The sequence below is a fragment of the Notolepis coatsorum genome (genome assembly GCF_963971535.1).
Source record: "Notolepis coatsorum genome assembly, contig: SCAFFOLD_1467, whole genome shotgun sequence".
Lineage (NCBI taxonomy): Eukaryota > Metazoa > Chordata > Actinopteri > Aulopiformes > Paralepididae > Notolepis > Notolepis coatsorum.
In genome coordinates, this window is record NW_028170115.1 from 202 (window position 1) to 22938 (window position 22737).

The 22737-nt window shown below is 42.2% G+C and overlaps 1 protein-coding gene across 1 annotated transcript in view; it reads right to left on the bottom strand.

Annotated features, from left to right (window-relative positions):
- Positions 1 to 1192: 1192 nt before the first annotated feature.
- Positions 1193 to 22737, bottom strand: part of LOC311248605 (netrin receptor DCC-like) — a gene marked incomplete at both ends in the record, with an annotated part of 40187 nt that continues 18642 nt past the window's right edge. The window contains 3 exons of the mRNA XM_084339461.1: positions 1193 to 1258; positions 8487 to 8519; positions 19919 to 20113. Of these exons, the coding sequence (XP_084195587.1) occupies positions 1193 to 1258; positions 8487 to 8519; positions 19919 to 20113 (294 nt within the window). The remainder of the gene's footprint in view (positions 1259 to 8486; positions 8520 to 19918; positions 20114 to 22737) is intronic.

A 22737-nucleotide genomic window follows, 5' to 3' on the forward strand; every position in this document is an offset into this window, starting at 1 on the left:
AAAGAAAGAAAGAAGAAAGAAAGAAAGAAAGAAAGAAAGAAAGAAAGAAAGAAAAGAAAGAAAGAAAGAAAGAAAGAAAGAAAGAAAGAAAGAAAGAAAGAAAGAAAGAAAGAAAGAAAATAAATAATATAAATAAATAAATAAATAAATAAATAAATAATAAATAAATAAATAAATAAATAAATAAATAAATAAATAAATAAATAAATAAATAAATAAATAAATAAATAAATAAATAAATAAATAAATAAATAAATAAATAATGCAATAACAAAAAAAGAATGAATGGAAACCATAACAGAAGCTAAAAATAAAGAGACAGCAACAACAACAGGGCGATAGTGGCTCGGAAGGTAGAGCAGTAGTCTGGCAATCCGGAGGTTATCGGTTCGATTCCCGCTCCTCCCGGGCAGCGTGTCCTTGAGCAAGACTCTTAATTGCTCCAGATGAGCAGGTCGGCACCTTGCATGGTTGCCTCCGCCATCGGTGTGTGAATGTGTGAGTGAATGGGTAAAATGTGAGTAACAAATTGTAAAGCGCTTTGGATAAAATAAAATGTCTCCTGACATCTGACTACACGGCAGTGTGTGTGTGTGTGTGTGTGTGTGTGTGTGTGTGTGTGTGTGTGTGTGTGTGTGTGTGTGTGTGTGTGTGTGTGTGTGTGTGTGTGTGTGTGTGTGTGTGTGTGTGTGTGTGTGTGTGTGTGTGTGTGTGTGTGGCGTGCGTGCGTGCGGGTGCGTGCGTGCGTGCGTGCGTGCGTGCGTGCGTGCGTGCGTCGTGCGTGGTGTGTGTGTGTGTTGACAACAGGCAATGGTAAAGCTAACCGGAAGCATTCCACAGAATAGAGTGACAGCCGAGCCTTAGCATAAGAGACTGAGAGGGAGTCAAGTAATGACACAATATGGAGAGAAGAGGAGGAGAGGAGAGAGGAGAGGCGAGAGAGGAGGAGAGAAGAGAGAGAGGAGAGAGAGGAGGAGAGGAGATGAGGAGAGGAGAGAGAAGAGGAGATAGGAGAGATGAGGGAGATTAGAGGAGATAAGAGGAGAAAGGAGAGGGGAGGAGAGGGAGGAGGGAGAGGAGAGGGAGAGGAGAGGAGAGGAGAGGAGAGGAGAGGAGAGGAGAGGAGAGGAGAGGAGAGGAGAGGAGAGGGAGAGAGGAGAGGAGAGGAGAGAGGAGGAGTGGGTGGACTTACCATTGATACTGCTCCTGTCAATCAAGTTATTGTCAGATGGCCAGTAACCAGCATCATGTCCTCGGCCTGAGCGGAGAGATAACGAATCAGAAGAAGACCATGAGGAGAGATAACGAATCAGAAGAAGACTCAACATGATGTCATAATATAACATCTGGGGAGAGATAGGGGAGGAGGAGAAGGATTAGAGAGGAGAGGAGGAGGAGAGAGGAGAGGAGAGGTGAGGAAAGGAAGAGAGGAGGAGAGGAGAGGAGGGAGAGGAGAGGAGGAGGAGTAGGATTAGAGAGGAGAGGAGAGGAGGAGGAGATGAGATGCGGAGAGGAGAGGTGAGGAAAGGAGAGGAGGGGATGGGGGAGGAGGAGGAGAGAGATGGGGTGAGGGGGTGTATGAGACAGAGAGAGAGAGAAAGAGGAGTGTATGTGTTTAGCTCAGCAGCACCAGGGTTAAAGGTTCTATTCTCACAGGGAACCAACTCACAATAAATATGTAAACACTGTGAGCTCCTTTAGATAACAGCTTCCAGCGATGGCATGTATTATGTTACAGAAAGCATATGCTATACAGTCGGTGTCGTTTAATAACCCAGTAATCCGCCATATGGTGCCGCAGCGGGGGCGAGGGGGGAGGGGGGGGGGGGGGGGGCATCTGTGCTCATGCTGATGGTGGATTTAAAAACGCGCGGAACAGCATTTATCTCTCTCTACAACCTGCTCCATGTTGAATCTCTCTCTCTTTACAACCTGCTCCATGTTGAATATCTCTCTCTCTACAACCTGCTCCATGTTGAATATCTCTCTCTTTACAACCTGCTACATGTTGAATATCTCTCTCTTTACAACCTGCTACATGTTGAATATCTCTCTCTTTACAACTGCTCCATGTTGAATATCTCTCTTTACAACCTGCTACATGTTGAATATATCTCTCTTTACAACCTGCTACATGTTGATATCTCTCTCTTTACAACCTGCTACATGTTAATATCTCTCTCTTACAACCTGCTCCATGTTGAATATCTCTCTCTTTACAACCTGCTACATGTTGAATATCTCTCTCTTTACAACCTGCTACATGTTGAATATATCTCTCTTTACAACCTGCTACATGTTTAATATCTCTCTCTTTACAACCTGCTCCATGTTGAATATCTCTCTTTACAACCTGCTCCATGTTGAATATCTCTCTCTTTACAACCTGCTACATGTTGAATATCTCTCTCTTTACAACCTGCTACATGTTGAATATCTCTCTTTACAACCTGCTCCATGTTGAATATCTCTCTCTTTACAACCTGCTACATGTTGAATATCTCTCTCTTTACAACCTGCTACATGTTGAATATCTCTCTTTACAACCTGCTACATGTTGAATACTCTCTCTTTACAACCTGCTCCATGTTGAATATCTCTCTCTTTACAACCTGCTACATGTTGAATATCTCTCTTTACAACCTGCTACATGTTGAATATCTCTCTCTTTACAACCTGCTCCATGTTGAATATCTCTCTCTTTACAACCTGATACATGTTGAATATCTCTCTCTTTACAACCTGCTACATGTTGAATATCTCTCTCTTTACAACCTGCTACATGTTGAATATCTCTCTCTTTACAACCTGCTACATGTTGAATATCTCTCTCTTTACAACCTGCTACATGTTGAATATCTCTCTCTTTACAACCTGATACATGTTGAATATCTCTCTCTTTACAACCTGATACATGTTGAATATCTCTCTCTTTACAACCTGATACATGTTGAATATCTCTCTCTTTACAACCTGCTACATGTTGAATATCTCTCTTTACAACCTGCTACATGTTGAATATCTCTCTCTTTACAACCTGATACATGTTGAATATCTCTCTCTTTACAACCTGATACATGTTGAATATCTCTCTCTTTACAACCTGCTACATGTTGAATATCTCTCTTTACAACCTGCTACATGTTGAATATCTCTCTCTTTACAACCTGCTACATGTTGAATATATCTCTCTTTACAACCTGCTACATGTTGAATATCTCTCTTTACAACCTGCTACATGTTGAATATCTCTCTTTACAACCTGCTACATGTTGAATATCTCTCTCTTTACAACCTGCTACATGTTGAATATCTCTCTCTTTACAACCTGCTACATGTTGAATATCTCTCTTTACAACCTGCTACATGTTGAATATCTCTCTCTTTACAACCTGCTACATGTTGAATATCTCTCTCTTTACAACCTGCTACATGTTGAATATCTCTCTCTTTACAACCTGCTACATGTTGAATATCTCTCTTTACAACCTGATACATGTTGAATATCTCTCTCTTTACAACCTGCTACATGTTGAATATCTCTCTTTACAACCTGCTACATGTTGAATATCTCTCTCTTTACAACCTGCTACATGTTGAATATCTCTCTTTACAACCTGCTACATGTTGAATATCTCTCTCTTTACAACCTGCTCCATGTTGAATATATCTCTCTTTACAACCTGCTACATGTTGAATATCTCTCTCTTTACAACCTGCTCCATGTTGAATATCTCTCTCTTTACAACCTGCTACATGTTGAATATCTCTCTCTTTACAACCTGCTCCATGTTGAATATCTCTCTCTTTACAACCTGCTCCATGTTGAATATCTCTCTCTTTACAACCTGCTACATGTTGAATATCTCTCTCTTTACAACCTGCTACATGTTGAATATCTCTCTCTTTACAACCTGCTACATGTTGAATATCTCTCTCTTTACAACCTGCTCCATGTTGAATATCTCTCTCTTTACAACCTGCTACATGTTGAATATCTCTCTCTTTACAACCTGCTACATGTTGAATATCTCTCTCTTTACAACCTGCTACATGTTGAATATCTCTCTCTTTACAACCTGCTACATGTTGAATATCTCTCTTTACAACCTGCTACATGTTGAATATCTCTCTCTTTACAACCTGCTACATGTTGAATATATCTCTCTTTACAACCTGCTCCATGTTGAATATCTCTCTCTTTACAACCTGCTCCATGTTGAATATCTCTCTCTTTACAACCTGCTACATGTTGAATATCTCTCTCTTTACAACCTGCTCCATGTTGAATATCTCTCTTTACAACCTGCTACATGTTGAATATCTCTCTCTTTACAACCTGCTCCATGTTGAATATCTCTCTCTTTACAACCTGCTACATGTTGAATATCTCTCTCTTTACAACCTGCTACATGTTGAATATCTCTCTCTTTACAACCTGCTCCATGTTGAATATATCTCTCTTTACAACCTGCTCCATGTTGAATATCTCTCTTTACAACCTGCTACATGTTGAATATCTCTCTTTACAACCTGCTACATGTTGAATATCTCTCTTTACAACCTGCTACATGTTGAATATCTCTCTCTTTACAACCTGCTACATGTTGAATATCTCTCTCTTTACAACCTGCTCCATGTTGAATATCTCTCTTTACAACCTGCTACATGTTGAATATCTCTCTTTACAACCTGCTACATGTTGAATATCTCTCTCTTTACAACCTGCTACATGTTGAATATCTCTCTTTACAACCTGCTACATGTTGAATATCTCTCTCTTTACAACCTGCTACATGTTGAATATCTCTCTTTACAACCTGCTACATGTTGAATATATCTCTCTTTACAACCTGCTACATGTTGAATATCTCTCTCTTTACAACCTGCTACATGTTGAATATCTCTCTCTTTACAACCTGCTACATGTTGAATATCTCTCTCTTTACAACCTGCTACATGTTGAATATCTCTCTCTTTACAACCTGCTACATGTTGAATATCTCTCTCTTTACAACCTGCTACATGTTGAATATCTCTCTCTTTACAACCTGCTACATGTTGAATATCTCTCTCTTTACAACCTGCTACATGTTGAATATCTCTCTTTACAACCTGCTACATGTTGAATATCTCTCTTTACAACCTGCTACATGTTGAATATCTCTCTTTACAACCTGCTACATGTTGAATATCTCTCTCTTTACAACCTGCTACATGTTGAATATATCTCTCTTTACAACCTGCTACATGTTGAATATCTCTCTCTTTACAACCTGCTCCATGTTGAATATCTCGACCAACCTGCTACATAGAAAACATAAATAAAATACTAATCGACCACTGGAAAAAATGTACATGATGTATGTTATGTTTATAGCCATAAGTCGTATATATTTACGTGTTGTATAAGTAATATATTTATGTGTTGCATATTGTAATATAGATGTGTGTTGTATAAGTAATACATGTACGTGTTGTATATACGTAATATACTTGTGTTTTGTATCTGCCAAAGTCCCAAAAGAGTCAGAGACGTTGTTATTCTTTATCAGTAAAAACACCTTCCAGGTAAGAGAGCCCCTTGATGTTGCACTGTTTATTATCTGATCTGATGTGTGGGCGAGTGTGGGAGTGGTGCTGATCGCACCTGCAGGCACCACCATTATGAAATACAGCAGAGTTCTCTTTTTCCACCCAGACAGTTCAATACGTTTTGTTTGTTAAGTTTGATATAATGCAATTGCTGGATCTCATTTCACATTTGATCTTCAACGCCTAGTTAGACAGTTCGCCTGTACGCTTCAAATACAACGCAAAGCCAAATGTAGAGAGGTGTGAGAGAACGCAAACAAAGTCAAGTGAAAGAAGTGAACAGACGCAAGCTTCTCTCGACAGAAACGTTAACGAACATAAATACTTAACCTTATCTACTTAACCTTAACTACTTAAATACTTAACACAATTAACAGATGACTGGCTACAACAAATTGACAGGAAGCGAATGGTGGGTACTGTACTACTGGATTTCAGTGCAGCTTTTGACCTCATAGATCACGAGTTGCTGCTCATCAAACTAACTGCATATGGATTCAGAACTGCAGCTGTTAACTGGATAAAAAGCTATCTATGTAACAGACAGCAATGTGTTGTGTTTAATGGTACCCTGTCCAACTTTAAATCCCTACAGTGTGGAATTCCACAGGGAAGCTGCCTGGGGCCCCTCTTCTACGCCATTTTTACAAATGATTTGCCATGGGTATTAGAAAATACATGTATGGTTATGTACGCTGATGATACTACAATGTATGCATCATCAGACAAGACAGAAGAGCTTAATGAAGTCCTTCAGAGAGAATTAAACTTAGTGTCCACTTGGGTGTCTGAAAACAGGCTGAAGTTAAACATCTCAAAAACCAAGAGCCTAATATTGGAATCCAAGCATGCTATAAGAAAAGACGTGAAGCTAAGTATATCTTTAGACTGAACAGCTATTGAGCAAGTAAGTTAGAGAGGCAAAGCTGTTGGGTGTCACACTTGATGGAACACTCTCATGGTCAACTCACACCAACAATGTGGTTGCCAAAATGAGCAGAGGTATTTCAATTATCAGAAGGTGTAGGTATTTTCTAGCCGATCTGATAGTAAACAGTCATTAGTTCTTTCTCACCTTGACTACTGTAATAATAATAATAATAATAGATTTCATTTGTAATGCGCTTTACAGTTGCGGGGCAACTCTCAGAGCGCTACAGTTAAAGGGACTTAAAAGCTAGCGAGAATAAAGGAAAGAAAGAATATAAAAATAGGCAAGACTAAAACATAAAATAGCAAAGAATAATAAAACTGATAAAATAAATTGGTAAAAGAACATAAAATGTGTGGAGCAAAAAATTTGATAAAAGGTCAACAGAAGGCTCTACTAAAAAGGTGGGTTTTGAGGCCTTTCTTAAAAACATCCACAGTCTGTGGTGCTCTCAGGTAGTCAGGGAGAGCATTCCACAGACTGGGAGCTCAGGAGCAAAAAGCCCGATCTCCCATAGTGCATAGATTTGTCCTTGGGCGCTGGAGGAGGTTTGCCTGGCCAGAGCGGAGATGTCGAGAGGAGGAGTGAGGGGTGATGAGTTCTTTGAGGTATAGGGGGGGGGGGGGGGCGTTTCCGTAGAGGCATTTGTGGGTGAGCAGGGAGACTTTGAACTCAATCCTGAGTGAGACAGGGAGCCAGTGAAGGGACTTGAGGATGGGGGTGATGTGGTGGTATTTCCGCACTCTCATCAGGATCCTAGCAGCGCTGTTTTGGATACATTGTAGCTGTCTGGTCTAATGCCTCAAGACAAGAGCTCAATAAGATCCAGCTCACTCAGAACAGAGCGGCCCGTCTGGCCCTGAACTGCTCAATGAGAAACAGTGTGGAGGGGATGCATACCAAGCTGTCGTGGTTGAAGGTGGAAGACAGACTGGATTGCAGCCTGATCTTGTTCATGAGGAATATATATATCTCAAGAGAACCTGTTTGTATTCACAGCTAACATGTACACATGATCGACATAAGTATAATACTAGGCATGCCTGTAGGGAAACGTGCACACTGCTACTACCAAAAACCAATGCAGCAAAGAAAACTGTGTTATATAGAGCCATGTCATATTGGAATAAACTGCCAGTACACCTTACTCTGATAACCAGTAAGATACGTTTTTAAAATAATTTGAAAAGAGCATTGAGAGAAAAAGTCATTAGTTTACATTAAAGAAAAACACAGATACTGTAGTTTACACTGTAAAGATATGACTGTCTGAGAGTTTAATCCCTTTTATTGTATTTTCTGTGATCTGATACTCTGTTTGTGTACTGTAATGCTATTTGGAATTATTTTTATATGTAGGAATATTGGAATATATTTTTAAATGTATGCTACTATAATGTTATGTATGGATGTACTGTTTTTGTTGTGTGTGGACCCCAGGAAGACTAGTTGTTGCTGCGGTGATGACTAATGGGGATCCGTAATAAAGATAAAGATAACCTGCAAATGTCTGAGAGATTTTCTGAAAATAATATTTGTTTTCGTTTGACTGTTCCAAAGGGAGATTACAGTTATCTTAGAGCAGCTATTCCCAAAGGGGTACAGTATGCACAATGACATCGGGGGTACACCAAATACATCTGATACAAATAGAGAGGGCGAAAAACAGAGAAGGGAGAGATAGTGAGAAAAAGAGGATAGCTGGAGAGAGGGAGATAGAGAGAGAAACAAAGAAACAAAGAAAGAACACACACTCTCTCTCTCTCTCTCACACACACACGCACGCACGCGCGCGCGCACGCACGCACGCACGCACGCACACACGCACACGCACACGCACACACACACACACACACACACACACACACACACACACACACACACACACACACACACACACACACACACACACACACACACACACGCAGAAGCACGTAAGAAAAAAAGTGCCAAAGCTTACCTTGGTCATTAGCCATCTTGTCTGGATGTTCCACTGAGGAGAGAGAGAGGAGAGAGAGAGAGAGAGAGGAGAGAGAGAGAGAGAGAGCGAGAGAGAGAGAGAGAGAGAGAGAGAGAGAGAGAGAGAGAGAGAGAGAGAGAGAGAGAGAGAGAGAGATGTAAACAACTACAACAATACAATTAAATTGACATTCCTGATACATAAGCTTATATATATATTAAGGCTGTCAAAGTTAACGCGGTATTAGCGCGTTATCGCCCGATTATATTAACGCCACAATTTTTTTTAACTAACGTTAACTTTTAAGAACACATTTTTTTTTTATTTACTAGACTTCACTCAGGTGTATTATTGATGCGGAAGGGGAAAGAGAGAAAGAGATCTGGGAGAGTGTGTGTGTGAGAGAGAGGGGGGGGGGTGTGATTACTATTAGCCCTTGTGTGGGTGAATGTACCAAGTTCCTAACGTTTTCTTTCCCCTATTATTTCATGCACACTTCATTCATTATTTTAAATTATTATTTTCTTTTAAGTTATTTTGTGCATCACTTTGATGCAAATTTGCAATGCATGAGGATGATGGTCATCCTTTTGTGTTAAATGGCTGCATAAAGCAAGCATTTGTTGACTCTTGATGAGAGTATTAAAACTTGGAACTTGAAAAAGATCTGTTTAAGGTAGATACAAAAAAATTAATAAACATTAATCACGAGTTAACTATGGACAATCATGCGATTAATCACGATTAAATATTTTAATCGATTGACAGCACTAATATATATATAATAGGGATGTCCGATATTATCGGCCGACCGATATTATCGGCCGATATCGGCAGTAAAATGTGATATCGGAAAATATCGGTATCGGTTTAAAAAATAATAAAACAATAACAATATTTGTTATATATATATCCAGTGAAATTATTAGTTACCTGGAATTATTCAGTTTTTGGGGGGGGGGGGGGAAACCCTGCATATATCGGTATCGGTTGATATCGGTTGATATCGGTATCGGAAATTAAGAGTTGGACAATATCGGTATCGGTAAAAAAGCCAATATCGAGCATCCCTAATATATAAGGTTGATTGCTGTCCGTTTGATCAGTGACATGAAGGTTGTGGTGCTGATTCTTTCATTTATTTGCATTTATCTTAAATCTTTTGGACCTTATGGTGTTCTTGTTCTGTTCTTGACTTATTGTTATGTTTTCTTCTTGACTTGTTTAAAGAAGACCTGTACGGCCCATGGGGACATTAACGTGTGTTGGCGGGCCTTATAAATAAATTTGATTTGATTAGATTTGATCAGTTACAGTTTGATCAATAACATGAATGAATTAATTAATACATTTTATTTGTATAGCGCTTTTCGAAACAAAGTTACAAAGTGCTTTACAGACATGTTAAAAACAGCAAACAGCAAACATCAGCAAAGGCGAAAAAATTAAATAGAAAATAAAACAAGAGACAAAAAATATTTCAAACAGTATTTGTAGTCAGATTGATAAAACAGTTTAAGCAATCAGAGCTGACCTAACCCCATAACCTTAGGAAACACATTTAATATACAGAGGACACTGACTCTGCTAGCGTAAGATCCAAGGCCAAGGCGTTCCAGAGCATGAAGGTTGTGATGATGATCAGTGGCAGATTGATCAGCGACAGATTGATCAGTGACAGTTTGATCAGCGACAGTTTGATGACAGTTTGATCAGTGACAGTTTGATCAGCGACAGATTGATCAGTGACAGATTGATCAGTGACAGTTTGATCAGTGACAGTTTGATCAGTGACAGTTTGATCGGTGACAGATTGATCAGTGACAGTTTGATCAGTGACAGATTGATCAGTGACAGTTGATCAGTGACAGTTTGATCAGTGACAGTTTGATCAGTGACAGTTTGATCAGTGACAGATTGATCAGTGACAGTTTGATCAGTGACAGTTTGATCAGTGACAGTTTGATCAGTGACAGTTTGATCAGTGACAGTTTGATCAGTGACAGTTTGATCAGTGACATGAATGTCGCAGCGCTGATCTCCAGTGAAGACGCCACCTCCCATTAATCCCCCCCCCCCCCCCCCCCCCATGGTCGGCTGCTTCTTTCAGCAACACATCAACATTATCGGAAATGCGCTCAACATCCTCTCCAGAGTCAGACAAGAAGATAGACACCAATTTCCTCTCAAGTTCAGTAGAAAGCTATCTGTCTGCAAGCTGGCCTAGCTACACAATGAATGCAAGCGGGTACAGACCGCTAGCATAGGTTAAAACTCCAGGAGAGGTGTTTTTAGCTACTGTAGCTGGTCTGTATACACTTCCATTCATTTCTGCTAGTATTGAGAGAAGCCATGCAATGTTTTTGTTGTTCCTGGAAACTATAACGACAGTAAAGATTCTTTAAAAAAATGCAGAGAAGGTGAACGTATCTGCTCTCTGGTTCAGCAGCCCCGCCCCTTCATCCGCCCACACCTTCAGCAGCCCCGCCCCTTAAACAGCCCCACCCCTTCAGCAGCCCCGCCCCTTCAGCAGCCCCGCCCCTTCAGCAGCCCTGCACCTTCTCAGATTCACAAGCGTTCCACACAGGGCTTGACTGACATTAACTGCCGAATTCTACCCGCATTTGGTGGGTGGCGGGTGTTAAGGTCAAGCCCCTGGTTCCACAGAACAATCATTAGTCTAATTGAAGCCTCTGTGGATGGGCTCCCCACCGCTCAGACTACTCTCTGTAGACGGCTGTCATCGCTGGAGACACTCGCTGGTCATCCTTCTATTGCTTGAGTGGTTTCTGACCATCTGGAGAGTGGTTTCTGACTGTCTGGAGAGTGGTTTCTGACAGTTAGAGGCAGTGCTCCTGTGAAAGGTCCTCTTTCAGAGGCGACTCTAACGGTTAGAGACAGTGCTCTTGTGAAAGGTCCTCTTTCAGAGGCGACTCTAACGGTTAGAGACAGTGCTCTTGTGAAAGGTCCTCTTTCAGAGGCGACTCTAACGGTTAGAGGCAGCGCTCTTGTGAAAGGTCCTCTCTCAGAGGCGACTCTAACGGTTAGAGACAGTGCTCTGGTGAAAGGTCCTCTCTCAGAGGCTACTCTAACGGTTAGAGACAGTGCTCTGGTGAAAGGTCCTCTCTCAGAGGCGACTCTAACGGTTAGAGGCAGTGCTCTGGTGAAAGGTCCTCTCTCAGAGGCTACTCTAACGGTTAGAGACAGTGCTCTGGTGAAAGGTCCTCTCTCAGAGGCTACTCTAACGGTTAGAGACAGTGCTCTGGTGAAAGGTCCTCTCTCAGAGGCTACTCTAACGGTTAGAGACAGTGCTCTTGTGAAAGGTCATCTTTCAGAGGCTACTCTAACGGTTAGAGACAGTGCTCTGGTGAAAGGTCCTCTTTCAGAGGCTACTCTAACGGTTAGAGACAGTGCTCTTGTGAAAGGTCCTCTCTCAGAGGCTACTCTAACGGTTAGAGACAGTGCTCTGGTGAAAGGTCCTCTCTCAGAGGCGACTCTAACGGTTAGAGACAGTGCTCTGGTGAAAGGTCCTCTCTCAGAGGCTACTCTAACGGTTAGAGACAGTGCTCTGGTGAAAGGTCCTCTCTCAGAGGCTACTCTAACGGTTAGAGACAGTGCTCTGGTGAAAGGTCCTCTCTCAGAGGCTACTCTAACGGTTAGAGGCAGTGCTCTGGTGAAAGGTCCTCTCTCAGAGGCTACTCTAACGGTTAGAGACAGTGCTCTGGTGAAAGGTCCTCTCTCAGAGGCTACTCTAACAGTTAGAGACAGTGCTCTTGTGAAAGGTCCTCTTTCAGAGGCTACTCTAACGGTTAGAGACAGTGCTCTGGTGAAAGGTCCTCTCTCAGAGGCTACTCTAACGGTTAGAGACAGTGCTCTGGTGAAAGGTCCTCTCTCAGAGGCTACTCTAACGGTTAGAGACAGTGCTCTGGTGAAAGGTCCTCTCTCAGAGGCTACTCTAACGGTTAGAGGCAGTGCTCTGGTGAAAGGTCCTCTTTCAGAGGCTACTCTAACGGTTAGAGACAGTGCTCTGGTGAAAGGTCCTCTTTCAGAGGCTACTCTAACGGTTAGAGACAGTGCTCTGGTGAAAGGTCCTCTTTCAGAGGCTACTCTAACGGTTAGAGACAGTGCTCTGGTGAAAGGTCCTCTCTCAGAGGCTACTCTAACAGTTAGAGACAGTGCTCTGGTGAAAGGTCCTCTCTCAGAGGCTACTCTAACGGTTAGAGGCAGTGCTCTGGTGAAAGGTCCTCTCTCAGAGGCTACTCTAACGGTTAGAGACAGTGCTCTTGTGAAAGGTCCTCTTTCAGAGGCTACTCTAACGGTTAGAGACAGTGCTCTGGTGAAAGGTCCTCTCTCAGAGGCGACTCTAACGGTTAGAGACAGTGCTCTGGTGAAAGGTCCTCTCTCAGAGGCTACTCTAACAGTTAGAGACAGTGCTCTTGTGAAAGGTCCTCTTTCAGAGGCTACTCTAACGGTTAGAGACAGTGCTCTTGTGAAAGGTCCTCTCTCAGAGGCGACTCTAACGGTTAGAGGCAGTGCTCTGGTGAAAGGTCCTCTCTCAGAGGCTACTCTAACGGTTAGAGACAGTGCTCTTGTGAAAGGTCCTCTTTCAGAGGCTACTCTAACGGTTAGAGACAGTGCTCTGGTGAAAGGTCCTCTCTCAGAGGCTACTCTAACGGTTAGAGACAGTGCTCTGGTGAAAGGTCCTCTCTCAGAGGCTACTCTAACGGTTAGAGACAGTGCTCTGGTGAAAGGTCCTCTTTCAGAGGCTACTCTAACGGTTAGAGACAGTGCTCTGGTGAAAGGTCCTCTCTCAGAGGCTACTCTAACAGTTAGAGGCAGTGCTCTTGTGAAAGGTCCTCTCTCAGAGGCGACTCTAACGGTTAGAGGCAGTGTTCTGGTGAAAGGTCCTCTCTCAGAGGCTACTCTAACGGTTAGAGACAGTGCTCTTGTGAAAGGTCCTCTTTCAGAGGCTACTCTAACGGTTAGAGACAGTGCTCTGGTGAAAGGTCCTCTCTCAGAGGCTACTCTAACGGTTAGAGACAGTGTTCTGGTGAAAGGTCCTCTTTCAGAGGCGACTCTAACAGTTAGAGGCAGTGCTCTTGTGAAAGGTCCTCTCTCAGAGGCTACTCTAACGGTTAGAGACAGTGCTCTGGTGAAAGGTCCTCTCTCAGAGGCTACTCTAACGGTTAGAGACAGTGCTCTGGTGAAAGGTCCTCTCTCAGAGTCTACTCTAACGGTTAGAGACAGTGCTCTGGTGAAAGGTCCTCTTTCAGAGGCTATTCTAACGGTTAGAGACAGTGCTCTGGTGAAAGGTCCTCTTTCAGAGGCTATTCTAACGGTTAGAGACAGTGCTCTGGTGAAAGGTCCTCTCTCAGAGGCTACTCTAACGGTTAGAGACAGTGCTCTGGTGAAAGGTCCTCTTTCAGAGGCGACTCTAACGGTTAGAGACAGTGCTCTGGTGAAAGGTCCTCTCTCAGAGGCTACTCTAACGGTTAGAGACAGTGCTCTGGTGAAAGGTCCTCTTTCAGAGGCTACTCTAACGGTTAGAGACAGTGCTCTGGTGAAAGGTCCTCTCTCAGAGGTGACTCAAACGGTTAGAGGCAATGCTCCTGTGAAAGGTCCTCTTTCCTTTCCCTTCCCTCCTCCAATCCGCTTGCATCAGGCTGCTGCATCGTTGCTAATAAATCGATTTCTATGGAAATAAATTAAACAAATCCTTTGTGTCTGTTGTGTCATTTGTGTGGGATGAACTTGTGAAATGGCACCGTGACTTTCTAAGTCGTCGGGCGTATTATTCACACGATACAACTTTCTGTTCAAATAAGCCCACGACGTATGAAGAAGTGGTAGATTAAAAACTCAAATCCAAGAAGACCAAAATACCTGCGTGTCAAAACATCAGAAGAAGCACAACCCGAGACGTGCCGCTTCTATCTGCCTACGACCCGGGAACACGGCGCCCCTGGAACACAGCGCTCCGTCTGAACGCGGCGCACACTCCGCAGCGTTGTGCCTCCTTTCTTCGGTTCGATGTAAACAAGCTAAGCTGGCGGAGTGATGACTCTGCTTCGCGACATTATTGTGGCGCTTTCCGTGTAAAAAGGTGACAAGTCTGGAGTGATTGTAAGGAGCGTGTCTGATCCTGAGGTACTTCATCAAAGTAGGCTCCAAAGCACTCTCTCTCTCTCTCTCTCTCTCTCTCTCTCTCTCTCTCTCTCTCTCTCTCTCTCTCTCTCTCTCTCTCTGTCTCTCTCTCTCTCTCTCTCTCTCTCTCTCTCTCTCTATCTATCTCTCACACACCCATTCTGAGAACATCACATCCCCCTCTCCCCCTCTCTGACAACCCACTGACATGCTGCCTTTTGGACCCAGCAGGGGGCCGGTGTTACGGTTCCTTCCCACTTCAAGAGGGCTTGACACGTGTGATGTGATCTCTGAGCGCTAAACATCCCCTGCTGAATACAGATCTCTCTCTCTCTCTCTCTCTCTCTCTCTCTGTCTCTCTCTCTCTCTCTCTCTCTCTCTCTCTCTCTCTCTCTCTCTCTCTCTCTCTGACAGCGCTGGTCTCTGTGGCACCAACACACACAGCGAGTAGAGAGATCATTCATGTTGTGCCACATCACGCCTCCGTGTGAGATGCTGAACTGAGCCACACACTACAAGCGGAATAGAGACCAGTGTAAACGGTCCTGCAACTTGCAGATTTGTGGCACAATAGCTACACTGGTTACATGACAGAAAGCAACCCAGGATGAGGATGAGGATGAGGATGAGGATGAGGATGGTGATGACAGTGATAATGATGATGGTGATGATAGTGATAATGATGATGGTGATGATAGTGATAATGATGATGGTGATGATAGTGATAATGATGATGATGAGGAAGGTGGTGATGATGATGATGATGATGATGATATTAATGATGATGAGAGTGATTATGATAGTGATGATGATGGTGATGGTGATGATAGTGATGATGATGATAGTGATGATGATAGTGATGATGATGGTGGTGATGGTGATAATGAGGATGATGCTGATGATAGTGATAATGATGATGATCATCATTATCATCATTATCACACACACACACACACACACACACACACACACACACACACACACACACACACACACACACACACACACACACACACACACACACACACACACACATCCACACACACAGTAAAGGAGCTCAGTACACAGTGTGGCAGGCTGTGCTTAGCTTCGACATGCTGCTGACCGACCATCACACAGACAGATATGACATCATCGCTCTGTAATCTGCTGTGATGCCATGACCTCTGACAGACGCGGTGCAGACACAGAGACACTGTGATCTTCTGAAACATAAGCATCTGTGTGGTTCCACCATCTCTCTAAATCAAATTTATTTGTAAGGCCCGACAACACACGTTAATGTCCCCATGGGCCGGACACGTCTTCTTTAAACAAGTCAAGAAGAAACATCACAATAAGTCAAGAACAAAACAAGAACACCATGAAGTCCAAAAATGTTTAAATAAATCAAATAAATTAATGCAACACTCCCAGACACACCCCACGCGAAGGTAAGGAAAAACTCCCTAAAACCTAGCAATAGGAAAAAATGCACCACAGGCAATGTGGAGGAGAGAAAACTTAGAAGGGCCGTTCAAGGGGGATCTCCCTTCTTAGATGTCGGTGATGGTAGTGTTGCAATAAAACAGGCGAAACAGTTGGTAAGCATGCACTCATATGTGTAATAATGACACACAGATAAGTGCATGCAATAGCAACTGAACATTTTGAAAGATGAAACAGAAGCCTCTGTGTGGTTTCACCATGTCTCTACTGAAACAGAAGTGTGGTTTCACCATGTCTCTACTGAAACAGAAGTGTGGTTTCACCATCTCTCTAATGAAACAGAAGTGTGGTTTCACCATGTCTCTACTGAAACAGAAGTGTGGTTTCACCATGTCTCTACTGAAACAGAAGTGTGGTTTCACCATCTCTCTAATGAAACAGAAGTGTGGTTTCACCATCTCTCTACTGAAACAGAAGTGTGGTTTCACCATGTCTCTAATGAAACAGAAGTGTGGTTTCACCATGTCTCTACTGAAACAGAAGTGTGGTTTCACCATCTCTCTACTGAAACAGAAGTGTGGTTTCACCATGTCTCTACTGAAACAGAAGTGTGGTTTCACCATCTCTCTACTGAAACAGAAGTGTGGTTTCACCATCTCTGTACTGAAACAGAAGTGTGGTTTCACCATCTCTCTAATGAAACAGAAGACTGTGTGGTTTCACCATCTCTGTACTGAAACAGAAGTGTGGTTTCACCATCTCTGCAGTCTGTACTGAAACAGAAGCCTCTGTGTGGTTTCACCATCTCTCTACTGAAACAGAAGTGTGGTTTCACCATCTCTCTACTGAAACAGAAGTGTGGTTTCACCATCTCTCTACTGAAACAGAAGTGTGGTTTCACCATCTCTCTACTGAAACAGAAGTGTGGTTTCACCATCTCTGTACTGAAACAGAAGTGTGGTTTCACCATCTCTCTACTGAAACAGAAGTGTGGTTTCACCATCTCTGCAGTCTGTACTGAAACAGAAGCCTCTGTGTGGTTTCACCATCTCTCTACTGAAACAGAAGCCTCTGTGTGGTTTCACCATCTCTCTACTGAAACAGAAGTGTGGTTTCACCATCTCTCTACTGAAACAGAAGTGTGATTTCACCATCTCTCTACTGAAACAGAAGTGTGGTTTCACCATGTCTCTACTGAAACAGAAGTGTGGTTTCACCATCTCACTACTGAAACAGAAATGTGGTTTCACCATCTCTGCAGTCTGTACTGAAACAGAAGCCTCTGTGTGGTTTCACCATCTCTCTACTGAAACAGAAGTGTGGTTTCACCATCTCTCTACTGAAACAGAAGTGTGGTTTCACCATCTCTCTACTGAAACAGAAGTGTGATTTCACCATCTCTATACTGAAACAGAGGACATGTCTCTACTCTGCAGTGCATCAGCCAGGCAGAAAAACAGTAATACACTGGATGAGTGATATGCTTGGGAGGTTTCAGTGGTATGTGTGTGTGTGTGTGTGTGTGTGTGTGTGTGTGTGTGTGTGTGTGTGTGTGTGTGTGTGTGTGTGTGTGTGTGTGTGTGTGTGTGTGTGTGTGCGTGCATGCATGTGTGTGTGTTGAGGAATTAGTTTCACAAACACTAGGCTATTTATATGGAAATCTGAATTATGGAAATGCACTCTACCTCTGTCACTTCACAGACACACACACACACACACACACACACACACACACACACACACATACACATAACAAACACTCTAAAATGTTCATTATGGAACAAAGGTGGCAAAGGCAATGCTAAACCTGTTAGTCTGAAGGACGCGATCTTTGGGAGAAACTCTTCATCTCTGAAAACAGAGAAGAGAAGGAGGCGGCAGAATGTGAGAGACATGTGCCGGTATGGGAGTTGACACACCAGGAACTGGGTTCAGAATGTATTCTGGGGTGGCTGACACACCAAGCACTGGGTTCAGAATGTATTCTGGAGTGGCTGACACACCAAGCACTGGGTTCAGAATGTATTCTGGAGTGGCTGACACACCAGGCACTGGGTTCAGAATGTATTCTGGAGTGGCTGACACACCAGGCACTGGGTTCATGTATTCTGGAGTGGCTGACACACCAGGCACTGGGTTCATGTATTCTGGACTGGCTGACACACCAAGCACTGGGTTCATGTATTCTGGAGTGGCTGACACACCAGGCACTGGGTTCATGTATTCCGGCTTCGCTGTGAGTGGATCTGTCAGTGTATTTACTTATTTATCTATTTCAGAATCAGAATCAGAAAGTTCTTCATTGCCAAGTAGTTTCCACATACAAGGAATTTGCTTTGGACGTTATTGGTGCCACATTAGCGGACATACAGATAATACAATAAAGAGGTGGAGTAAAATAAAATGAAATATGAACTAAGTTAAGCACAATATAATAGAATATAATTATGAAATAAAATATAGGCCAGGGCTGTACAACTGTAAATAAGAGGTTGAATACAATGATATGGGATATAAACTAAATGAAACGTAGCACAATAGAATATTGTACAATTATAAGTACAAATAAAATAGGAATAGGCCAGGGCTGTACAACTGGGCAGATGTGCTAAATTATATGCACTAATTAGAATGAGTAACAATACAGTGGGCAAGTATATAGTCCAGTAGGGGTGTGTTAATGTAACACAGTGGGGGGGTGTCAGTGAGGGTCCCAAGCCTTGTTGATGAGGCTCACTGCAGAGGGGAAGAAACTGTTCTTGTGGCGTGAGGTTTTGACCCTGATGGACCGCAGCCTCCTGCCAGATGGGAGTGACTCAAACAGGTTGTGACCGGGGTGGTAGGGGTCGGCCACAAGATTGCAGCCGATCACCTTCTCAGCAGAGTGGATGACACGCTGCAGCCTGCCTTTGTCCTTGGCCGTGGCTGCAGCGTACCATACTGTGATGGAGGAGGTGATGATGGACTCAATGATGGCTGTGTAGAAGTGCACCATAAATCGCTTTTGGCAGGTTGAATTTCTTCAGCTGCGGCAGGAAGAACATCCTCTGCTGTGCTTTCTTGATGAGGGAGCTGATTTTCAGTCAGTACTGAGTTAAGTTAAGTTGAACCTTCATTAACCCTCTTGGGGAAATGCGTCCTCTGCATCTAACCTCCTAACTATCCTAACAGTGCAAATCGTGCAGTGAGAACATAACAGAATAGAATAGAACACAAGATAATAGAATAGAATAGAACATAACACACTATAATAGAATAGAACACAATAGAATAGAACAGAACACAATATGATCAAATAGAATAGATCAGAGCAGAGCTGAACAAAATAGAATAGAATATAATAGAACACAACACAACACAATACGATGGAATAGAATAGACTAGAATAAAACAGAACTGAACAGAGCAGAGCAGAGCAGAGCAGAGCAGAGCAGAGCAGAGCAGAACAGAACAGAGCAGAGCAGAGCAGAACAGAACAGAACAGAGCAGAGCAGAGCAGAGCAGAGCAGAGCAGAACAGAACAGAGCAGAGCAGAGCAGAACAGAACAGAACAGAACAGAACAGAGCAGAGCAGAGCAGAACAGAACAGAACAGAACTGAACAGAACAGAGCAGAGCAGAGCAGAGCAGAGCAGAGCAGAACAGAACAGAGCAGAGCAGAGCAGAACAGAACAGAACAGAACAGAGCAGAGCAGAACAGAACAGAGCAGAGCAGAACAGAACAGAACAGAACAGAACAGAACAGAACAGAACAGAACAGAACAGAACAGAACAGAACAGAACAGAACAGAACAGAACAGGACAGAACAGAACAGAACAGAACAGGACAGAACAGAACAGAACAGAACAGAACAGGAATACCTTTAGCTGTCCTGAAGTGAATGGGGTCAGACAGTGGCCCCACTCCCTTGGCGTTCTTGGCCTGTATTCTGAAGTAGTAAACAGTGTCCAGGTTGAGGTCCAGGATCTGGTGGGTCAGTCTGTCTCCACTGATGGCCTCCATCACCCAGTCATCTATTGGCATGTTCTTATCCAGGGTGTAGTACAGGATATAACCTGATGAAGACACAGGGCATTGTTACTAGATGAAGGAGCGTAGCCTGTTATTAGATGAAGGAGCGTAGCCTGTTACTAGATGAAGGAGCGTAGCCTGTTATTAGATGAAGGAGCGTAGCCTGTTATTAGATGAAGGAGCGTAGCCTGTTATTAGATGAAGGAGCGTAGCCTGTTATTAGATGAAGGAGCGTAGCCTGTTATTAGATGAAGGAGCGTGTGTGTGTGCCATATCCAACCACAGATTATTCAAATCCAACCACTGATGATTGGAATGAAATTCAACCACAAATTATTCAAATCCAATCCCACAATTATGATTCAAATGACACCATAGATGATTAATATCTGTATTACATCTGAGTAATGTGTTTACATGTGATGTATTGTATATTGTATACTGTACATGCACTTTTATTATTCTCTTGTGTGATGTATCGCACATTTTATTGCTGTGTGATGTATTGCAAATGTTATTGCTGTTATCTTGGCCAGGTATCCCTTGCAAAAGAGATCTTGTATCTCAATGGGACTTCCTGGTTAAATAAAGAAAAAAAAAAGAAAAAAAAGAAAAAAAAAATCCAACAGCAGACAATTAATATCCAACCACAGAGGATTAATATCCAACCACAGTGGATTCAAATCCAACCACAGATTAATAATATCCAACCACAGATAATAATAATAATAATAATAATAATAATAATAATAATAATAATAATAATAATAATAATAATAATAATAATAATAATAATAATAATAATAATAATAATAATAATAATAATAATAATAATAATAATAATAATAATAATAATAATAATAATATTAATAATAATAATAATAATAATAATAATAATAATAATAATAATAATAATAATAATAATAATAATAATAATAATAATAATAATAATAATAATAATAATAATAATAATAATAATAATACATTTCACTTATATAGCACACTTTAAACTCAATGATATTTCAAGGTGATTCACAGCTAAAGGAAAAAACAAAAGGTTTTAAAGGGGAACTATTTTACTATTTCTTTCACTATTTGGGCACTTTTACACAATTCCTGTGAGTCTATGGAACACCTCTGTAATATATATTTTTTTTTATTCATTGTTTTGTATTTCTAATCAAGTCCTCAAAAACAGCATTTTTCTACCTCAAGATCTCGAGCTGTTTTGAGCCTGGGCTCCTAAACCACTGTGTGGCTGCGCCGCCTCTTGAACATTAACATGCAGCGGTGACTATATGACATCACATATATGCACATTTTCAAACGACTCAGTTCAGTGAGGGTGAATATTGTGAGAGGAGAATTGGAAGAATGCGCCAATATGAGAATTTTGAGACATAGATCATATTAATATAAGTTCACATAGCTAGGAAACAATGCTAAACACTCAAAAAGGCCATTTATAAGATAGTTCCCCTTTAAAGATAAAAACATTCAAATGAATTCAAATTAAAACACAAGAATACAAAGGTTTAAAACACAGATGAACAATAGGTGTCTCAGGCCCCGTTTAGACGAGCGTTTTGTGAACAGAAACCGCAAAAGTCATCTTGCGGTTTCACTTTTAATTTTACGTTTAGACAAGCGTTTTGGAGTGGAATTCTCCGTGCAGACGACGCTGTAACGACGGAGACCCGCTGTCACACGATTGGCGCATATGTCACATGACGTGCTGTGAAGACCCGCCCTACTCTGCCTCTGATTCGCAGACTGTGGATGGGGAATGTGATTGCACCAAAGCAGAGTCACTCACAGACAGTGGGTCCACTCACGCCGCGGGACAGATTCTTGTGTATTTAACCCTTTCACTGCCACACGACAGCCGGTTGTGTGATAGTAAAGGGGTAACCTTCTGTCGTGTGGCAGTGAAAGGGTTAAAAGTACTGCCAATGTAGCCTTCAGGTGATAAGTCAGACATACTTGCTTTGTTTACGTCTCGGCTACTGGCGCATACCTGCTACCTGTGACGTAAGCAGTACGCGCGACCAGAGCCGTGACAAACCTTTCGTCATCGTTTTATCAGATTTATACGTTTTAACAGTTTAGACGAGAGCGCAAAGCTTTTGCGTTTCTAGGAATTCCACCCTGGAAGGTAGTCTCACTTTTTTGCGGTTTCACCCCGTAAAAACGCCGTTTCCGTATAAACGAAAGGCACATCCGAAAAAATATTTTTGCGGATTCACCTGCTAGCGTTTCCGTCTAAACGGGGCCTCAGTTAGAAACACCTGCTTCTGAGAGGTAACCATGATGGTTTTTTGATGATGGTATGTATATTTTTGTTTGATGTTTGATTTGACAAAACAGGGGAAGTTCTCAATAAGCCTCTATATAGGCTTCTAAACTTCTCCCACACAATATGGTTATTATGTATTATTATAATTGTTTAAACTTTTGTTTAACACTTTAAATAAATAAATAAGTAAATACAAATACAAAATACAAATGGTGTCTCAGTTACAAACACCTGCTTCTCAGATGTAACCGTGACGAGGCTGTGTCCTTCACACAGGGTGACCCTCGTATCGACATGCACTGTATTTTTAAACGTCAGCGAGTGGTCATTTGATCCATGGGCAGAGGGCTGAGGAGTTGAGTGACTTGTGTT